Source organism: Alnus glutinosa, chromosome 7, assembly GCF_958979055.1.
Source record: "Alnus glutinosa chromosome 7, dhAlnGlut1.1, whole genome shotgun sequence".
Taxonomy (NCBI): Eukaryota; Viridiplantae; Streptophyta; class Magnoliopsida; order Fagales; family Betulaceae; genus Alnus; species Alnus glutinosa.
The window spans coordinates 14,269,618-14,285,000 of NC_084892.1; the positions used below are offsets into that span (position 1 = coordinate 14,269,618).

At 38.8% G+C, this 15,383-nt stretch overlaps 2 protein-coding genes across 6 annotated transcripts in view; both read right to left on the reverse strand.

The window, feature by feature from the left end:
* Positions 1-1,632: 1,632 nt before the first annotated feature.
* Positions 1,633-5,787, reverse strand: LOC133872249 (large ribosomal RNA subunit accumulation protein YCED homolog 2, chloroplastic). 3 transcript variants are annotated; one of them, XM_062309718.1, is made up of 7 exons: positions 5,587-5,787; positions 5,223-5,391; positions 2,551-2,640; positions 2,330-2,419; positions 2,118-2,198; positions 1,905-1,950; positions 1,633-1,797 (listed from the first exon to the last, which is right to left on the reverse strand). In XM_062309718.1, exons 1-7 carry the CDS (start codon positions 5,727-5,729, stop codon positions 1,787-1,789), a joined length of 630 nt encoding a protein of 209 aa, XP_062165702.1. In that variant the 5' UTR covers positions 5,730-5,787; the 3' UTR covers positions 1,633-1,786. The 3 variants fall into 3 exon arrangements, with proteins under 3 accessions (XP_062165702.1, XP_062165701.1, XP_062165700.1); XM_062309717.1 differs by having other exon boundaries at positions 1,633-1,832; positions 5,223-5,385; positions 5,587-5,786; XM_062309716.1 differs by having other exon boundaries at positions 1,633-1,832; positions 5,587-5,786.
* A 4,746-nt stretch (positions 5,788-10,533) lies between these two features.
* LOC133874041 (protein PLANT CADMIUM RESISTANCE 10) overlaps positions 10,534-15,383 on the reverse strand; it is a 5,610-nt gene continuing 760 nt past the window's right edge. For 2 of the 3 annotated variants that reach the window (XM_062311869.1, XM_062311870.1), the window contains exons 2-4: positions 14,992-15,192; positions 12,336-12,562; positions 10,534-10,905 (exon numbers count right to left, since the gene is read on the reverse strand). In XM_062311869.1, coding sequence (XP_062167853.1) covers positions 10,735-10,905; positions 12,336-12,562; positions 14,992-15,163 — 570 coding nt within the window. In that variant the 5' untranslated portion in view covers positions 15,164-15,192 and the 3' untranslated portion in view covers positions 10,534-10,734. The remainder of the gene's footprint in view (positions 10,906-12,335; positions 12,563-14,991; positions 15,193-15,383) is intronic. The other variant, XM_062311871.1, reaches the window with a different exon arrangement.

Here is a 15,383-nt window from a genome sequence, read left to right on the forward strand (position 1 = left end):
AAACTAAAGACCCAATTAACAATATCTCGTCTTGCATCACCAACATATATCCAACACACCTTAAAAACTTCACAACTTCACATTGAGAACTTTTGAAACATGAATAAAATGTCTATATTGGTGCAACTATCTCTTGGGGATCTAAGAAATAAATTTGTATAACTCATTCAACTATGGAGTCAGAGTTAGTTGCTCTAGGAGCTGCTGGGAAAGATGATGAATGGTTGAGAAACCTATTGATTGACTTGCCTGTATGGCCAAGTCTTATGCCTCCAATTTCCTTACATTGTGATAGCCAAGCCACATTATCAAGAGTATACAATAATTCCTATAATGGAAAGTCAAGACATATTAGCCTTAGACATAACATTGTGCAACAAATGTTAGAAGAAGACATTATCACATTAGACTATGTAAAGTCATGCACGAACTTGGTAGATCCTTTTACGAAAGGTCTATGTAAGGATCTGATTCATAAAACCTCACTAAAATGGGTCTAAAACCAATTGAATAGATCACTATAAGATGGCAACCCAACCTAAACTTTGGATAACAAACTCTAGGTTCAATGGGAATAACAAAGTCTTGATGGTGATAGTAGTAACACTAAATTAGACCATCGAGAGGAGCAATTGCAGTTTAGTGCTAATCCTATAGTGAAAAGGAAAGGTTGAGTTGAACTTTTAATGAGTTCGCCTAAAATGTGTTTAATCTACATGAACACCTAGAAGAATTCTACCTATGTGAGTGTAAAGTCAGGTTGCATTTGTCGGGGCCTGGTAAGCCACCTAGAGCAATCATGAAGTCGGGATAATGTGTATGGCCTTTAATGCACCTGAAAAGAACTACAGAAATTTTAATATGTTGAAGTGTTAATTCTCTGGTTTTATCAATAAGTATGATAGTTCAAGGATATTGAGTCTACTATCACTCTAATAAAGCTTTGAGGATGTATACTAAGTGAAAGTTCAAACCCTAAAGGTACTTTCATTTATATTTTACATTTTGGTCCACATTGAAAAGCTTTACAAGGGATTGTCTTTCTCTTATTGTAGTATGACTTTTGGGTAAACACATGTTAATGGTGTCATCCAATGTGAAGCACTGCTCCCACTCTTGCACGGATGTGCGCGTCGCATTGATGCTTGAGACGCACTTTGTACTTTGCACATACCCATCGTTGCAATATGTCGCACACTCACACGAGCCATGAGCTTATTGTTATGTGTGTTTTCCAATGTGTACAACTGCTATTCTAATAGAAAAATGTGTTCAAATTTTACATAAATAACTTATGTTTCAACAATCACATTTTAACCGTAAAAAACTATTGTTCCAACGGTCACATTTTGATATTAAAAAATTGATATTTCATCTGTCATGTCAGATTTTTCACAGTAATAAATTACGTTCTCAAAAGCAATAAACTGCTCTTATAATTCTATAAAAGATAGTCTCCAGAAATTTAATAATACACTTTTTTCCTTCTCTTCTTCTATGTTGTTACACAATTCTTGTTCAAAGTATTGTTCAGAATTTTCAATCTGCACACTACATTCGAGCATAATGGTATCTTGAGGATAAATTGTTATATTTCCTTTGCAAAACTTATTGTATAAGTGGGATGCAATATTTATCTAAGAGAAAAATTCAAATTTACCTTGTTGTCCAAGAGTCCAATCACTCACATACTGATTGTTATTCGGGTTTTTTTAATTATGTAGTTTCTAGATTTTTATTTTATAACAGTTACATATGTAAGTTGTGATTCTTCAGCTCCAGGAGTTTAGACCACCGCTGATCAGGAGAAGACACATTTTGTTCACCAGCATCTGTAAAGAGTAAATTCAGTGAAAGCCTTACTTGCATCGATTGTCAGAAAAATAAATAAAAAACAAGATTACATTGCAATGTAGGTTCTGATCTCTCGCATAACTCTGAGCAAGTATCCTGCAATATAGCTTTTAAGAATTTAGTCTCCAAAGACTCCCATAACTTCTTATGTAAGTAAGTCATACTTTTACTAATTAAAACAAAAAAAAAACAAAAAAAAAAAAAAAAAAAAAAAAAAAGGAAAAAAAGAAGAAGAAAAAGATAGGAAAAAAAGTTAGTCATACTTTTACTGAGATGGCGAGACGAATTGTCTCTTGTACTAGTGAATCAAGGTCAGCTTCATATCCGGGTTTAACATAGATCACCTGCTAAGGCAACCATGTTAAATCTCATTTTTAAGATGAAGGTGATATATATATATATATATATATATATATATATAGAGAGAGAGAGAGAGAGAGAGAGAGAGAGAGAGAGAGAGAGTTTCGAGACTTAATGATGGATCGTCGCCCCCAATTTCAGGTAGTTGGTTTGCACTATTCTCTCTGCTTGGAGGCAGAACCCATACATTGAAGTTTGTATCAATCTGTCACATCAGATACAACAAGAAGTTAGCCATGCAAGTTCTGCACCTATTTCTTAGCTTATTGTTCCCATTGGAAACAGGTTGTCCAACTAAATTTCATTAAATATTTTTCTCAAACAATAAATAATTACCTCTCTGCAGTATGGTGAGGAGCAGATACTACATTTTCTAGTGAAGGATGTGAGAATCCTTCCTTCCACAGAAAGACCAAAGCTGGCGTGCTGGTAAATCAAAAGGGACATCATTAGGTAGATTCATTACTTCATAATATAGGACATTGGGTTTTCATTAATGAGCAAACACTTTCACAAGGAAACAACAAAACTCAACAAGGAAATTCTCAATCAACTAACGGCTAGCATATACAGGGAAAGCACAATCAAATCAGCAAACAGCTAGAAAATCCAAGAAGGGGAAATATCATTCAATTGATATCACATCTTGTCTTTCTTTCCTCCTCCATCACCGAATACTTCCAGCACCTTAAGCAAATCGCCACCACTCTTGCTGTTGCCGGCCAGTCATTGAAGGACTTCGAGTTCACTTCCTACCTACTTGCCGGCCTGGGTCCCAAATATGACCAGTTTGTCACCTTCGTGACAACTCGAGTGGATCTTCTCACCACGGGAGACCTCTTCGATCACCTGCTTGCCCATGAGATGAGGCTTGAGCGATAGCACCAGCTGTCAGAATTAGTCTTTCTCCTTGCCAACATTGCCACACGCAGCCAAAACTCCCACCATGGCGGAGGGGGACACCGCAGTTCCAACCACACCTCCTCCCATCACTGCAATAGATCACGGGGGCATGGTAATAATCAAATCGTGTCTTCCCGTGGCCATTCGGATTCCACTGAAAGGAACCCCAATTCGGGCCCCAAGCCCACTTGCCAAGTCTATGGCAAAATGGACCACACAGCCCTTTTTTGCTACCAGAGGTTTGACCAAGCTTATCAAGCTGATGGCCTTACCCTCACTGCTTACACTACTGCATCCTCACAAACTCGGAACCTAAATCGGTATCCTAACACAGGTGCTACCCATCACATTACCTTCGACTTAAACAATTTGAATCTCTAATCGAAGTTTTGACAAATCTTCATTTCCTTTTGCTTCCCACTCCTCTCCCAACAGTTTCTTCCCTCACTCAAGAAGTCATTCTCTACCCACTCATCTCTCTCACACACCATCATCCCTTTTCATCCACCATAACCAAACCATGCCTCCTTCTCCACACGCCACCCACTTGACCAAGCTAGAGACAGTCCCATCTCCCACAGTCTCCTACCGCTCGACCAACAAACCCACCTTCCTCCGCCCCTTCCCCCGGTACCTGATCCTATTAATATTGTTTCTTCTCCTTGTTCATTGGTTGCACCTATGTCCTTGGAGCCTCCTCCACCACAACATGCCATGCAAACCCGATCGAAGAACTTCTTCAAGTCCAAGGTCCTTCCCGAGGGTCTTGTCCACTATCCGCTGCCCAAGGCTCTTCTTGCCACCTCTTGCTTCGATGACATCGAACCTACCTCATACTTGACAGCTCCAAAGCACCTTGCTTGGCATGAAGCTATGGACACTGAATTTGATGCCTTACTTCGCAACGACACTTGGACTCTCGTTCCCCCCTCCTTCGACATGAACATAGTTGGCTACAAATAGGTTTTTCGCATCAAACACAAAATTGATGGCTCCACCGATCATCACAAAGCTCATCTCATTGCCAAAGGTTTCTACTAACAACCTAGAGTCGATTTTGGCAACACATACAGCCTAGAGGTCAAGCCTACCACCATTCACCTCGTTCTCTCCCTTGCCCATATCATCTGGTTGGTGTATTTGTCAGATTGATGTTTAGAACGCCTTCTTGCATGGTTGGCTCTTAGAAGGTGTACATGGATCAGCTTCCCAACTTCATTCATTATCAATTTCCTCATCATGTGTGCAAATTACAAAGTCACTCTATGGCTTAGAACAAGCCCCTCGTGCCTGGTACTCCCACATAAGTGACCGCATATTGGAACTTGGATCTACTAATTCCTACGGCTTGCTACTTTGCCGATCTCTATCTTGCGCTCTTCAAGCATATTATGACGCTGATTGGGATGGCTGCCCAAATGACTGAAAATCCACCGGCGGCTTCTGTATCATCCTTGGGCCCATTCTCATTTCTGGGTCCTCTCACAAACAATGAACGGTGGCCCGCTCAAGCACTGAATCTGAATATCACACACTGGCTATCACTGCTAATGAACACATCTGCCTTCAATCAATGCTTCGTAACCTAGGCATTTTTTCCTCATTCCTCCTACCTTATGGCACGACGACATTGGCGCCATGTATCTAACGGCAAATCCAGCCTTTCATGCCCATACCAAGCACATCGAAATCGACTTTCATTTTGTCTACAATAAGGTTGCCTCCAAGACCTTAGTCGTGCGCTTCCTTTCCAGCAAAGATAATTTGGCTAACATCTTCACCAAATCGGTTGCGTCATCTCATTTCTCTCTCCCGCATACCAAGTTCAACGTCATATGCCACTTGTCTCGCTTGCAGGGGTGTAATGAGAAAACACTTTCACAAAGAAACAACAAAACTCAACAAGGAAATTCTCAATCAACCAACAGCTAGCATATACAAGTAAAGTACAATCAAATCAGCAAATGGTTTGCAACTCCAAGAAGGAAAATAGCATTCAGTTGATAACACATCGTCTTTCTTTCCATCTGTAATCTCAAAACGTTGTATATAATTTGGCTAAAGATCAATGAAACAAATCGTGCAAACAAACCTTTTCCAAATACCTTGTGGACGCAGAGTTGGACAAAAACCCTTGCATCTTTATGTTGTCCACCTTCCACCAAATCTTGCAAGCGCAAGTCTCGGAGAGAGAGAAGGTAGTCGCAGGTCCACTTCCCATGCCATCTTCCATCTGATGGTGATATTGTGATCAGACGGCGTGGAGTCCTGCCACTGTTTTTCTTAATTTGTTGGGAATTGAAGAAAAAATGCTTCCCGTGCAGAGTGGAAGAATGTGATAATCAAGGCATATCATGCATGCATCTTCTATGGATTTAATTATATGCTGCTTAGATGATGAATTTGCAATTGCTTGCAACACAAGAATTTCAAAGAAGAAAGGTAAGATTTACTCTCAAATGAAAATACCGTGAGAATCCTCCATTTCTTTTTGAAGAAGCTCTGATTCTTAAAGACTGAGACGGCAACTTGAGGGATTTAGCCTTAGCTGGGAATGGACTGGGAATGGGGTTGATGTTTCTTGCTGATAACACATGCCAAGCTTCTGCCATCTCCCTCTCTCTCTTTCTCTCTCTCTCTCTCTCTCGCGCGCGCGCGCGTGATTCATTGGACGTTCGCATATAACCTTATCTTCATATACAAGTGGCGCTTGGAAGATAGAATAAAAGGAATTTTTTTTTTTTTTTTTTTTTTTTTTTGTGTGTGTGTGTGTGTAAATACCACTTTCATTCATCAAGAGCAGGTTACAAGAAATGAAAACAGAGGGGTGGGAAACCCCAACAATAACCCAAATATGAAACAGTCATGCCTATCACAAGGAGGGAATGGGTGTTTTCTCAATTCCTGAAGAACTAAAAATGTCCCGGCCCTATCAACCTTGAAAAAATCCAAGGAATAGTCCAAACAAGTTGGACTAAAGACCAAACCAGTGAAAAACTGGGGCATGACCCGCACAGAGGCCTTCCACCCAGTCCAAAACAATCCTAAAAAGAGGATTGGGTGGGCACTGGTTCAGTAAAGGGAGTAACAGAGAACAGCAGACACAACTAAATACATATCAAAATCTCTAGAGAAAGGGTCTGCAAGAGAGACCAAAATCCAACCACAGAAAATATAAAGACAGAAAGCAGTTAAAATATTACAAAAAACATGCTGAAACAACACAAAAACAAGGAAAAAGCCAACAACAGAGGCCCGGAGGGGAGAGGAGTGGGAGCCACCTCTGGTGGCGCGTGAGAGCCACACGCGGCCAGAGGAAGGCCTCTCGACAGTGAGAGACGCTGGAGCCACCGAAGAACGCCACAAGCCGTCGCAGGGAGAGGCGGTAGGAGGAGACGTAGTCCACACGCGCCAGAAAGATCCCTGGCGCGTGCAGGAGACGCTCCGGCGAATGGGCAGTAGAAGAGAGCACGACGACCATCGAAGGACTCGGAAGACGCCGGCGAACCCACTGGTGAGGCGCGTGAAGAGTGAAAATAGGCCAGAAATAGTAGATCTAGATCCTAAGATTTCGATCCAAAAAACTAACCAAAAAACGCACAAAACACGGTGAAAGGAGACGGGATAAACCGGTGAGCTCTGTGTTGAGAGCAGAGCTAGAAGAAAAAAAGCCAGAAGAAATTTCGGCAAGATAGAAACCTCAAAAGAGGCGGAAACAGTAGTTGGGTGATTGGCACGAGAGAAAACTCTCATAGAATTTGGGTGGCTAGTTTGATAGGCGAATAGAGGAGAAGGAGAGAAAGAAGGGGTTGCGAGGAAGGTGAAGGTAACAGGTAAGGGGGAGGGGGAGGGGGAGGGGGGGGGGGGGGGAGGGGGGGGGGGGAGGGAAGCTTTTGGCCTCCCCCCAAATCGGTTTGCACAGGAAAGAAGACAAAAAGAGGAGAGAGAACGGATCAAATTAGAATAGAAGGAATTTAGTTGGTCTCTATTAGTAAAAAAAGACTTTGTTTTTTTTTTGAAAGAAAAAGAAAAAAATCTATTTTTCTTTTTTAAATATCTAAGGATAAATGCAAAATTTGTCTTTGTGGGCCGAAATTATTACAAATCGCTCATTGCAATGTAAAAAATGATTTAAAAGTACTTGGGTAGGCCAAAATAATAATTTAGTCCCTATAGTCAAATTTCGTCAAAATACTTAATGGATTCCATTAGTGTACCACGTGTCATTACCAATAGAATGATCACATTAATTTCAGATTGTCAAGGTGAGGTCTTGGTTGCCTTGTCTGCCCTAAATGGCTATATTCTTGAGCCGGTTATTGCTGAAGCCACAACCGCTTGGCAAGCTATTCTGTTCTGTAGTGAGCTGGGGCATCAACGGGTGAAGTTGGAAGGAGATGCTCTCCAGGTGGTGCAGTCAATGAGGAAAGAATGTTATAATTTGAGTTAAATATGGTCATCTAATTGAGGAGGCTCGTGGGATCTTAAATGTTCTCCAACAGTAGAAGGTTAATCATACCAGACGTTTTGCCAATGGAATTGCCCATCGTCTTGCGAAGGAATGTATCTATCCTAGTGAGAAATAGGTTTTCATTAAAGAAATTTCCCATTGTATTGGTGATATTATCTTTGTTGAGTTATGTGCTTAAATCGTTTCTTATATATAAAATATGCTCAACTACTTTCACAAAAATAAAATAAAATGATGGCATATATCACTGTTATATATATTCTTAGCATATTAATTTTTTTTTAAAATAAAATTAAAAAGAAAAAGAAAAAGAAAAAGACAACCACCCCAACCCATGGGATGGCTACACGCCACCGCAGCCCCATCTGGGGTGGTTGTGAGCCACCCTAAAGGTAGAGGGTGGCCTCCGAGCCACCCCCGACCAATGGGGTGGCTAACAAGTCACCCTAGATGGGGCCGATGGTGGCTCACAGGCCACCTTCCTCCCCCAAAGAGATGGCTACTGGTTAGATAAACACCCCCTTTCTTTTTTTCTTTTTTTTTTTTTTAAAAAAAAATTATAATAATTTTTAAACTTTTTAATTTTTAGGTTTTATATATTTATATTTTAATATATTAAGTTTCATGGAGCTAAACAAAAAATGGCTATTAGTTTAAGGGGGCCAAATTATATTTATCCCCACAAGGGCAAAATGGAGAGAATCTAGCCTAAGTGGTCATGTGCGCACGTGACCAATTTTTCATCCTAATAGACGGCAGCTTCTAACGGAGTGCCTTAATTATGACAAATTGACAGTTTGAAAGGCCAAATTATAACACTTGTTAGTTCGTAGTACCTTATAAAAAATAATTGTTAGTCGAGAAAGGCTAAATAATATTTAACTCAAAACTAGTCGAGTGCCATCTTTAACAATGATATAGGCAAGTTCAGCTTTGAACATGTGCTCCTAGAAGTCACCTTTCACTAGTAGCGTCAGGATGTCTATCTAACAATGCTCACGGGTTGGTTCTTGAAATTCCTTCACTTTGTGTTGCGTTAGGACGACTATTTGACGCTACTATGAAATCTTGAAATTTCAAACCCTAAACTTTACACCAAAACACTCGTGTGTTTAAAAAGTTTTAACCCTTATTTTGATCACCGAAATGAGCCGATACAAACTTAACAATAGGAATACTTGTAAAGGTCTAACATACACAGGCTGTGATCCCTCTTTTTAGTTTTTAAATTGATTTGCAACAATTTAAGAATTTGCACACCTTCATTAAAGGCAGAATCTTCTTCTTAACTAATTAAGCAGTTCCCTTTTTCCACCCAATTGAATTTACTAACCTCCCTTTCGTCCACCAAAGCAACTAGCAGTAGGTTTAAGACCCTTCAAAAATATTTTTAGAGAGGTTTAATTCCTCCCCTACCCTATTGTCCATTCTAAACAACTATCTTGTTTCTTTTCCTGAAAAAAAATTCATTCCCCACATGATGTACAACTTAGGGTGGAGCGAGACAATTGTTGTCACAATAATAACATAATCATTTCTCCCTCCTCTCTTGCATTTAGGCAGTGCTTGTTTTCTGAACTGGAATTTTATTTTTTGCCTGAAATTTAGGATTCCATTGAAAACCTAAATTATGCATTTATTACTTCTCCCACCGTCTTCCCCAAAGGGTCTCATATATTCTCTACTACTCTAATACATATTCCTCAAAGATATAATCTTATCTCATCTTTCACCCCACTCGGCACTTACGAAACAACTTAAATTGTTTCTCTCTGATAACCCCCTCAACCTATTACTATTAGATAATAGATATGCTCTCCAATTATGACTTCAAAGCTAAAACTGTCGATACTTGTCCAAGTCAAGTAAGAGCCTCCATTTGATCATCATAGACTGACGATCTAAATCTAATCTGAAATGAGGCCATTAAAACCCTTTGATGCATAGGAGTTTAATCAAACTTTAAATCTTCGTTTGCTTCGGCATAAAATGTTTTCCACTGAAAATATTTCATGGCATTTGTGCGTTTGAAAAATTACAAATGTTTTTTATATATATTTTCATTCAATCATATTAAACTATAAAAATCAATTTTTATTTACGACATAAAAGTATTAATATATATAAAAAACAACTAATAATTTGTGTTCGGACAATGATTTAGCAGACACCGGGTGGTCTAGTGATTGTTCGGCGCGGGCTGACGGTAGCCTAGTGGTGGTTTGATAGTGGTCCGGGAGTGGCTCATTGGTAGTCCAACGTTGTCCGTCAGTGGCTCGGTAGGTCTAATGGTTTGAAAATTAGAAACTCAAATTTAAAAAATAATTTAAGAAATTTAAAAATTGAAATCATTTTCCGAAACTAAAGAAGATTTGTTGGTCAAACAGACTATTGTTGATATGACTATTATTTTTTGTCGCACCAAACATCAAAATATACGAAAAACATTTTTCAGAAACTATTTTACGCCGAAACAATCATAGCCCTTAAGAATTGATTTACCTGGTCCATTAGGATATCACCGTCAAATCCAAAGGAAATCTAATTTGATTGCCTTAGGTTGAATTCTTGCATTCTGTCCACATGAATTTTCTGCATCATCTTCCTGGATGTGTCAATTTCTACCGTGAACATTAAACAATGCCCTATAATACTAACCACGGCCACGGCCACCATTTGCCACCGTTGGTTCAGGTGTTAGACCCATAACGCTTGATAGGTGATATTATGATTACAAGCACTACGTAATGGTCTTGTGTTCCCGTGTAAGCACGTAATAAGGAGGGATGAAGACTCTTAATTTTGTTGGTCGATAATGGGAGGATCCTTCCCTTACCTTACTATAGTCTCCTCTAATCCTGGTACAAATCGCATGTTCAAACTCATTTTAAGTCTACACAAATATACTAGTCCCGATTCTCCATTAAAAAACCAAGAGAAACTACTTTTAAAGAAAATAGCCTTTCATTATCCAGTTATTGGCAAATGTATTAGAAAACTTATAATTACCCACCCATGACACAGCCAAGAAGACTACATACTATAAAGAGAAATCCCAGACATGAGGCACAAAGTACAACCCAAAACCCACGGCTGATCTCACTGATTAAAGTCGCAAGTTACATACATTATATAGGCTTATTGCATTACTCCGCCGAAACCGATTCCATTGTCTGGACTGGTGGAGCTGTGACTACGGCCAACTTCAGATCAGGGTGTCTGATATCACCAGACCTTTCACGGATTTCCCGGTACTCTTGACAAATTGCACACAAATGGCAGAAAAAATGAGTAACAAAGTCCCCGCATGGTGCTTCCTTCAGAAGAAGACATGAAAAAGAAATGGTAAGCCAGAGCATGATCATCGCCACAAATTGCATTTACAGTGACATTGCAAAAGTGGCCATTAAGAGTAATCTAACTTGTAATCGCTATGCAATATTTATGCCAATTCACTGTGGGTAGTGAATGCTGCTCAAAATTACTAACCGCCGATGCCACTCAGTGCTACAATTTGCAGCTGTCGCTCAATAGTCTCAATGTAACCAAGCAATACGCTTCATTGTTAGAAAGAATCACAACTCCAAAAGCCAGACAAATTTGCAAACACTTTCTTCAGAATCAAAGGATACTCCCTATCTCCTCATTTCTCATTGATATATATAAGGATAACAAAACTTGACTAGTCAAAGACTTACAGTAAATGCTAGACCACTTCCAAAACAAATACACTAACTAGATGTTCTAAAGACAATTCTCAAGACAACTTACTAAGCAACGTTAACACTAGACTCACTCCCTATTCCACAACTCACTAAACAGCTACCATTTTCAAGACAAAACTTAAATAAGCAACACTAATACCAAAAAGAACAAATGACAATCAATTTCAAGACGCTGCAATTTCAACTTAATTAAGGACCTGGTAGCCACACATTTAGTATTCATTCTACTGCATCATTATCCAACATTCATTCTACTGCATCATTATCCAATTTTCAACTTATGTGTACCCCAAAAGTAAGTTCATGTACAAACACCCCAACAGAAAACCAATCCTCATAAGCATGGCCAAAGAACTTGAGAGCAACCATCACTTGATAGCTCTTGGCTTCAACAACAAAAAGACTAGCAAAATTGAAATGTTCTTATCATCTAAACATGACCGACACAGACAAATCATCCAGAATTTCCTCATCATAGATAGGAGGCCTAGCAATTTCTGGTATGGTTTCCGATGAAGAGAATAGCCACACTTAAGTTTTGTTCCATGTCTTCACATTTCAAGGTTATGGAAGACATGATATTCATTTTCAGGCACACACACTCTTCAACATTTTCGCCAAAAAACCCTCTAGAAAAATTGAAATTGCAAACTTCTTTGTTGGAAAATAGACAGACAGAGCTTCTTTGGCAGGTAGCTGTGTAACTTAGCACAAGTATCACTGGATTCAAACAGCAGTACTCTGACCAAAGTATGATGCAGATCAAGGGATCAAATTTCCATTTTCAAATGCTACCCACATAATCAAAGAAATCTTGAAGTTCTGGGGGCTGGGGTGGGGGGGCGGGGCGGTGGGTTTGCCATTTTTTCATAAAAAGACCCATTCACAAATTAATCAAAACCTTAAGTAGCTTTGAACTCTAGCCAGTAAAGAAAAAATTAGCTTGTAACAATGGAAATCAAAAGTCTAAATGCTTAATCATTGACAAGAAAATATCTGCTGCAAAGATGCTAAAGCTATACCTGTAAATTGTACTTTGATCGTAGGGTCCTACGGTAGCCACAAGCGTAAAATGCAATAAAGCATCCGGGTAATTCCAACAAGACGCCATTAGTCAACAAGCAACAGAGAGAATTGAAAAGAGCCCACAAAACAAAATGGGTCATGCATGATCCTATCAGAGTTCCAGAACCAAGCAATTCTGCATTTTTTCCAAAAAGCAAGCAAGGACAAGAAAGACCTACACAACCTGTACCATATAAATAACTAGTCAGCTTATAATCTCAAATCATTGATTACAGACCTAAAGGACAAATAACGTTTCCCATTTATATAATATTAAAATGATATCCACTCACTGACTATAATTAAATACTTAAACTTATACCTACGCTTAACTTACTACAATAGTATTCGTATGTCAATCAGAGAAGTCATGTCACAGACACTCCACCTTAATCCCCAAAACAAAGAAGTATGCTTTTCTGATTTCAAACATGAGAAGAACAAAGAAGAATTAACTGTTTTAATCATGTTATATACCATTGAAGCAGACTTCCCATTGTTACCTTTCTTGTTTACAAAAACATCAAACGTTTTATACTATGTTCCACATTTCTTCTATCTTGGCTTTTATTTTATTTGACCTCTAAAAATCACATCAAAATGAAATATTTCATCATTGAATTTCTCCTAATATTCCACTTCCCAACCCTGTTCTCTCTTTCGGATAAACATGTATATGAGTGCACTAAAAAAGAATTGAACAAGGATAAGATTTCCTTGACAAAAGATGAGGATGATGTGTCTGTTGGGGATTAGACCAACAAAAGCTACATTTATCGTTTGAGAATTGATCAGAAATTACAATAGAAAGGAGACCTCAGCAGTGGCCAGATTGTAAAAGAGTGGTTACTACATGTTAGGCCCAGTCTAACTTCTGCGTCATGGGGCATGGAACTGCTCCGTGGGCATGGGGCAAAAACCAAGGGAGATCAGCAAAATAATTAAGTCTCTTGTACCATGGTATATTCCAACCAAAATTGAAACTTGTTTAATGATGATTTTCCAATTCTTGAATTGTTTCATTCGGGTTCCAATTGATGGACCCATAGTTTGACAAAACACAGAAAATGAAATTATTCGCACTTTACAAGAATAATGGATTTAAAAGGAATGTATGATAAAGAACGAATGCCAGGACCTATATCAAATTAAAACTCAAACCACAGTTCATTTCCGCATAACCACTAGTTTCTATGTAAAGAAAAAAGTTGCGCAATTTAAAAACCCAAAAGAGGACTTCCGGGGCGGCTGAACCATCCCCGCAGCCCTAGGGGGGTAGTTCGGCCACGCCTAAGATCCCTAAGGCGGTGGCCAAATGAGGATTACCATCTTGAATGGCAGCTCTAAGCAGAATCCCAGTTTGATTCAGCTGAACTTTTTTTCTTTTTCTCCCGTCATACATGATCTTTTTCTCCAAGATATGTACAACTCTCCAAGATATGCACAATCCAAGTATAAAGAAAGTATACAAGAAAGACACCAATCAAGAAAAAATAAATAAAAGATCAAGAAAATCAAGAACACCAGAAATATTGAAACAATTATAGGCAGCTGTCCAATGTAAGGGTTTTGAAGAAAACTGTCTTGAATTCCGTCACCGTCTCTCACAATCTTCAAAACTCCAATTATTGCGTTCTGTCCAACCACACCAAAAAAAAAAAAAAAACTTCTACACTGCTTATGTATGACGTCTCCCAAATTGCCCTCTACAACAAGCCAGGGTCTACCACTCGTCGAGGCATGACCCACTCTATACCAAAAAGACCGGAAATAGAGTTTCATAAGGCACTAGCTATCTTGCTTTGGAACAAAAGATGATCAACGGTTTCCTCACTCTTCTTACACATGCAACACCAATCTCCTACAATGATATGCCGCTTCCTTAAATCATTCATTGCAAGGATCTTCCCTAAAGTGGCTGTCAAAGCAAAGAAAGCCACTCAAATGAGCTTTATTCCACCAAATACTGTAAGGGAAAGAAGTGCAATCATGAGGAAGTAAAGCATTATAGAATGATCTAACTTTACACATCCTTCTCTTGGAAGGGGCCCAACAAAGCTTGTCTTCACTACAAATGATAATCTAAGCACACTCCTAGCCCAAGTTGAACAGCAGAAAAGATTTCTTCAGTATTATACTAGAAGATTAGTGTTTTTGTCACACCTTAACACTATGTCCCCATTACCAAATTGTTCTTTCTTACAACAACTACCGCATATTCGATGTTTCTCCAACTTTTAAAGAAAACAATTGAAGTTCATATAAATTAGTAGCAGAACAACCAAGCATGTTCTAAACATCCCAATTGTAACACAAATTTATATCAATCACTCACAAAAGATAGAAACATCTTTTGGTGACCTAAATCTACAACTTGACCACACACCTCTCATCTACTGACTTTGACTCTAAAAAGCGCATTTATTTTAGCTTTTACGTTGCTAAGTAATGGTAGGAATTTGGATTCTTATCATATATTTAATACATTCGTAGAAAAAGAATTCAGCCAAGTTTCACAGAACATAAACCCCGTACATTAATTGTCATATTCAAGAGGCACCTTCATAATTTTGCTTCTGATAAATCAAGGTCACAAGGCAGAAAGTAGCGTACAGCTCTGCATATCATCGAAACAAGCACAGATTCCAGAAGACCATTGTGTCGGTCCATCACTGCTGTGACCACGCATAGGGATGTCTTCAGTGCATGGAACAATCTCCACAGCTGCATCTGACTGTCCCAAAGGAACATATGGGGGTGGCACATAAGTGCTGTGGCTTTTCATCCTTATCTAATACACACTCTGTCTCTATTCTGCGTAAGAGTGTGAAAAGGAAATGATTTAGAAAACACAAATGTTTCAACGCTCACCTTTAAGAAAAGAAAGAAAAAAAAAGAAGTGAATTTATTAAAAAAAAAAAAATTCTTGTAATCCTAAATTTGGAGTAGAACAATAAATCATTGCCACTAACCCAGGAAAAAGGCAAGAGGGATTTTAAATTAAA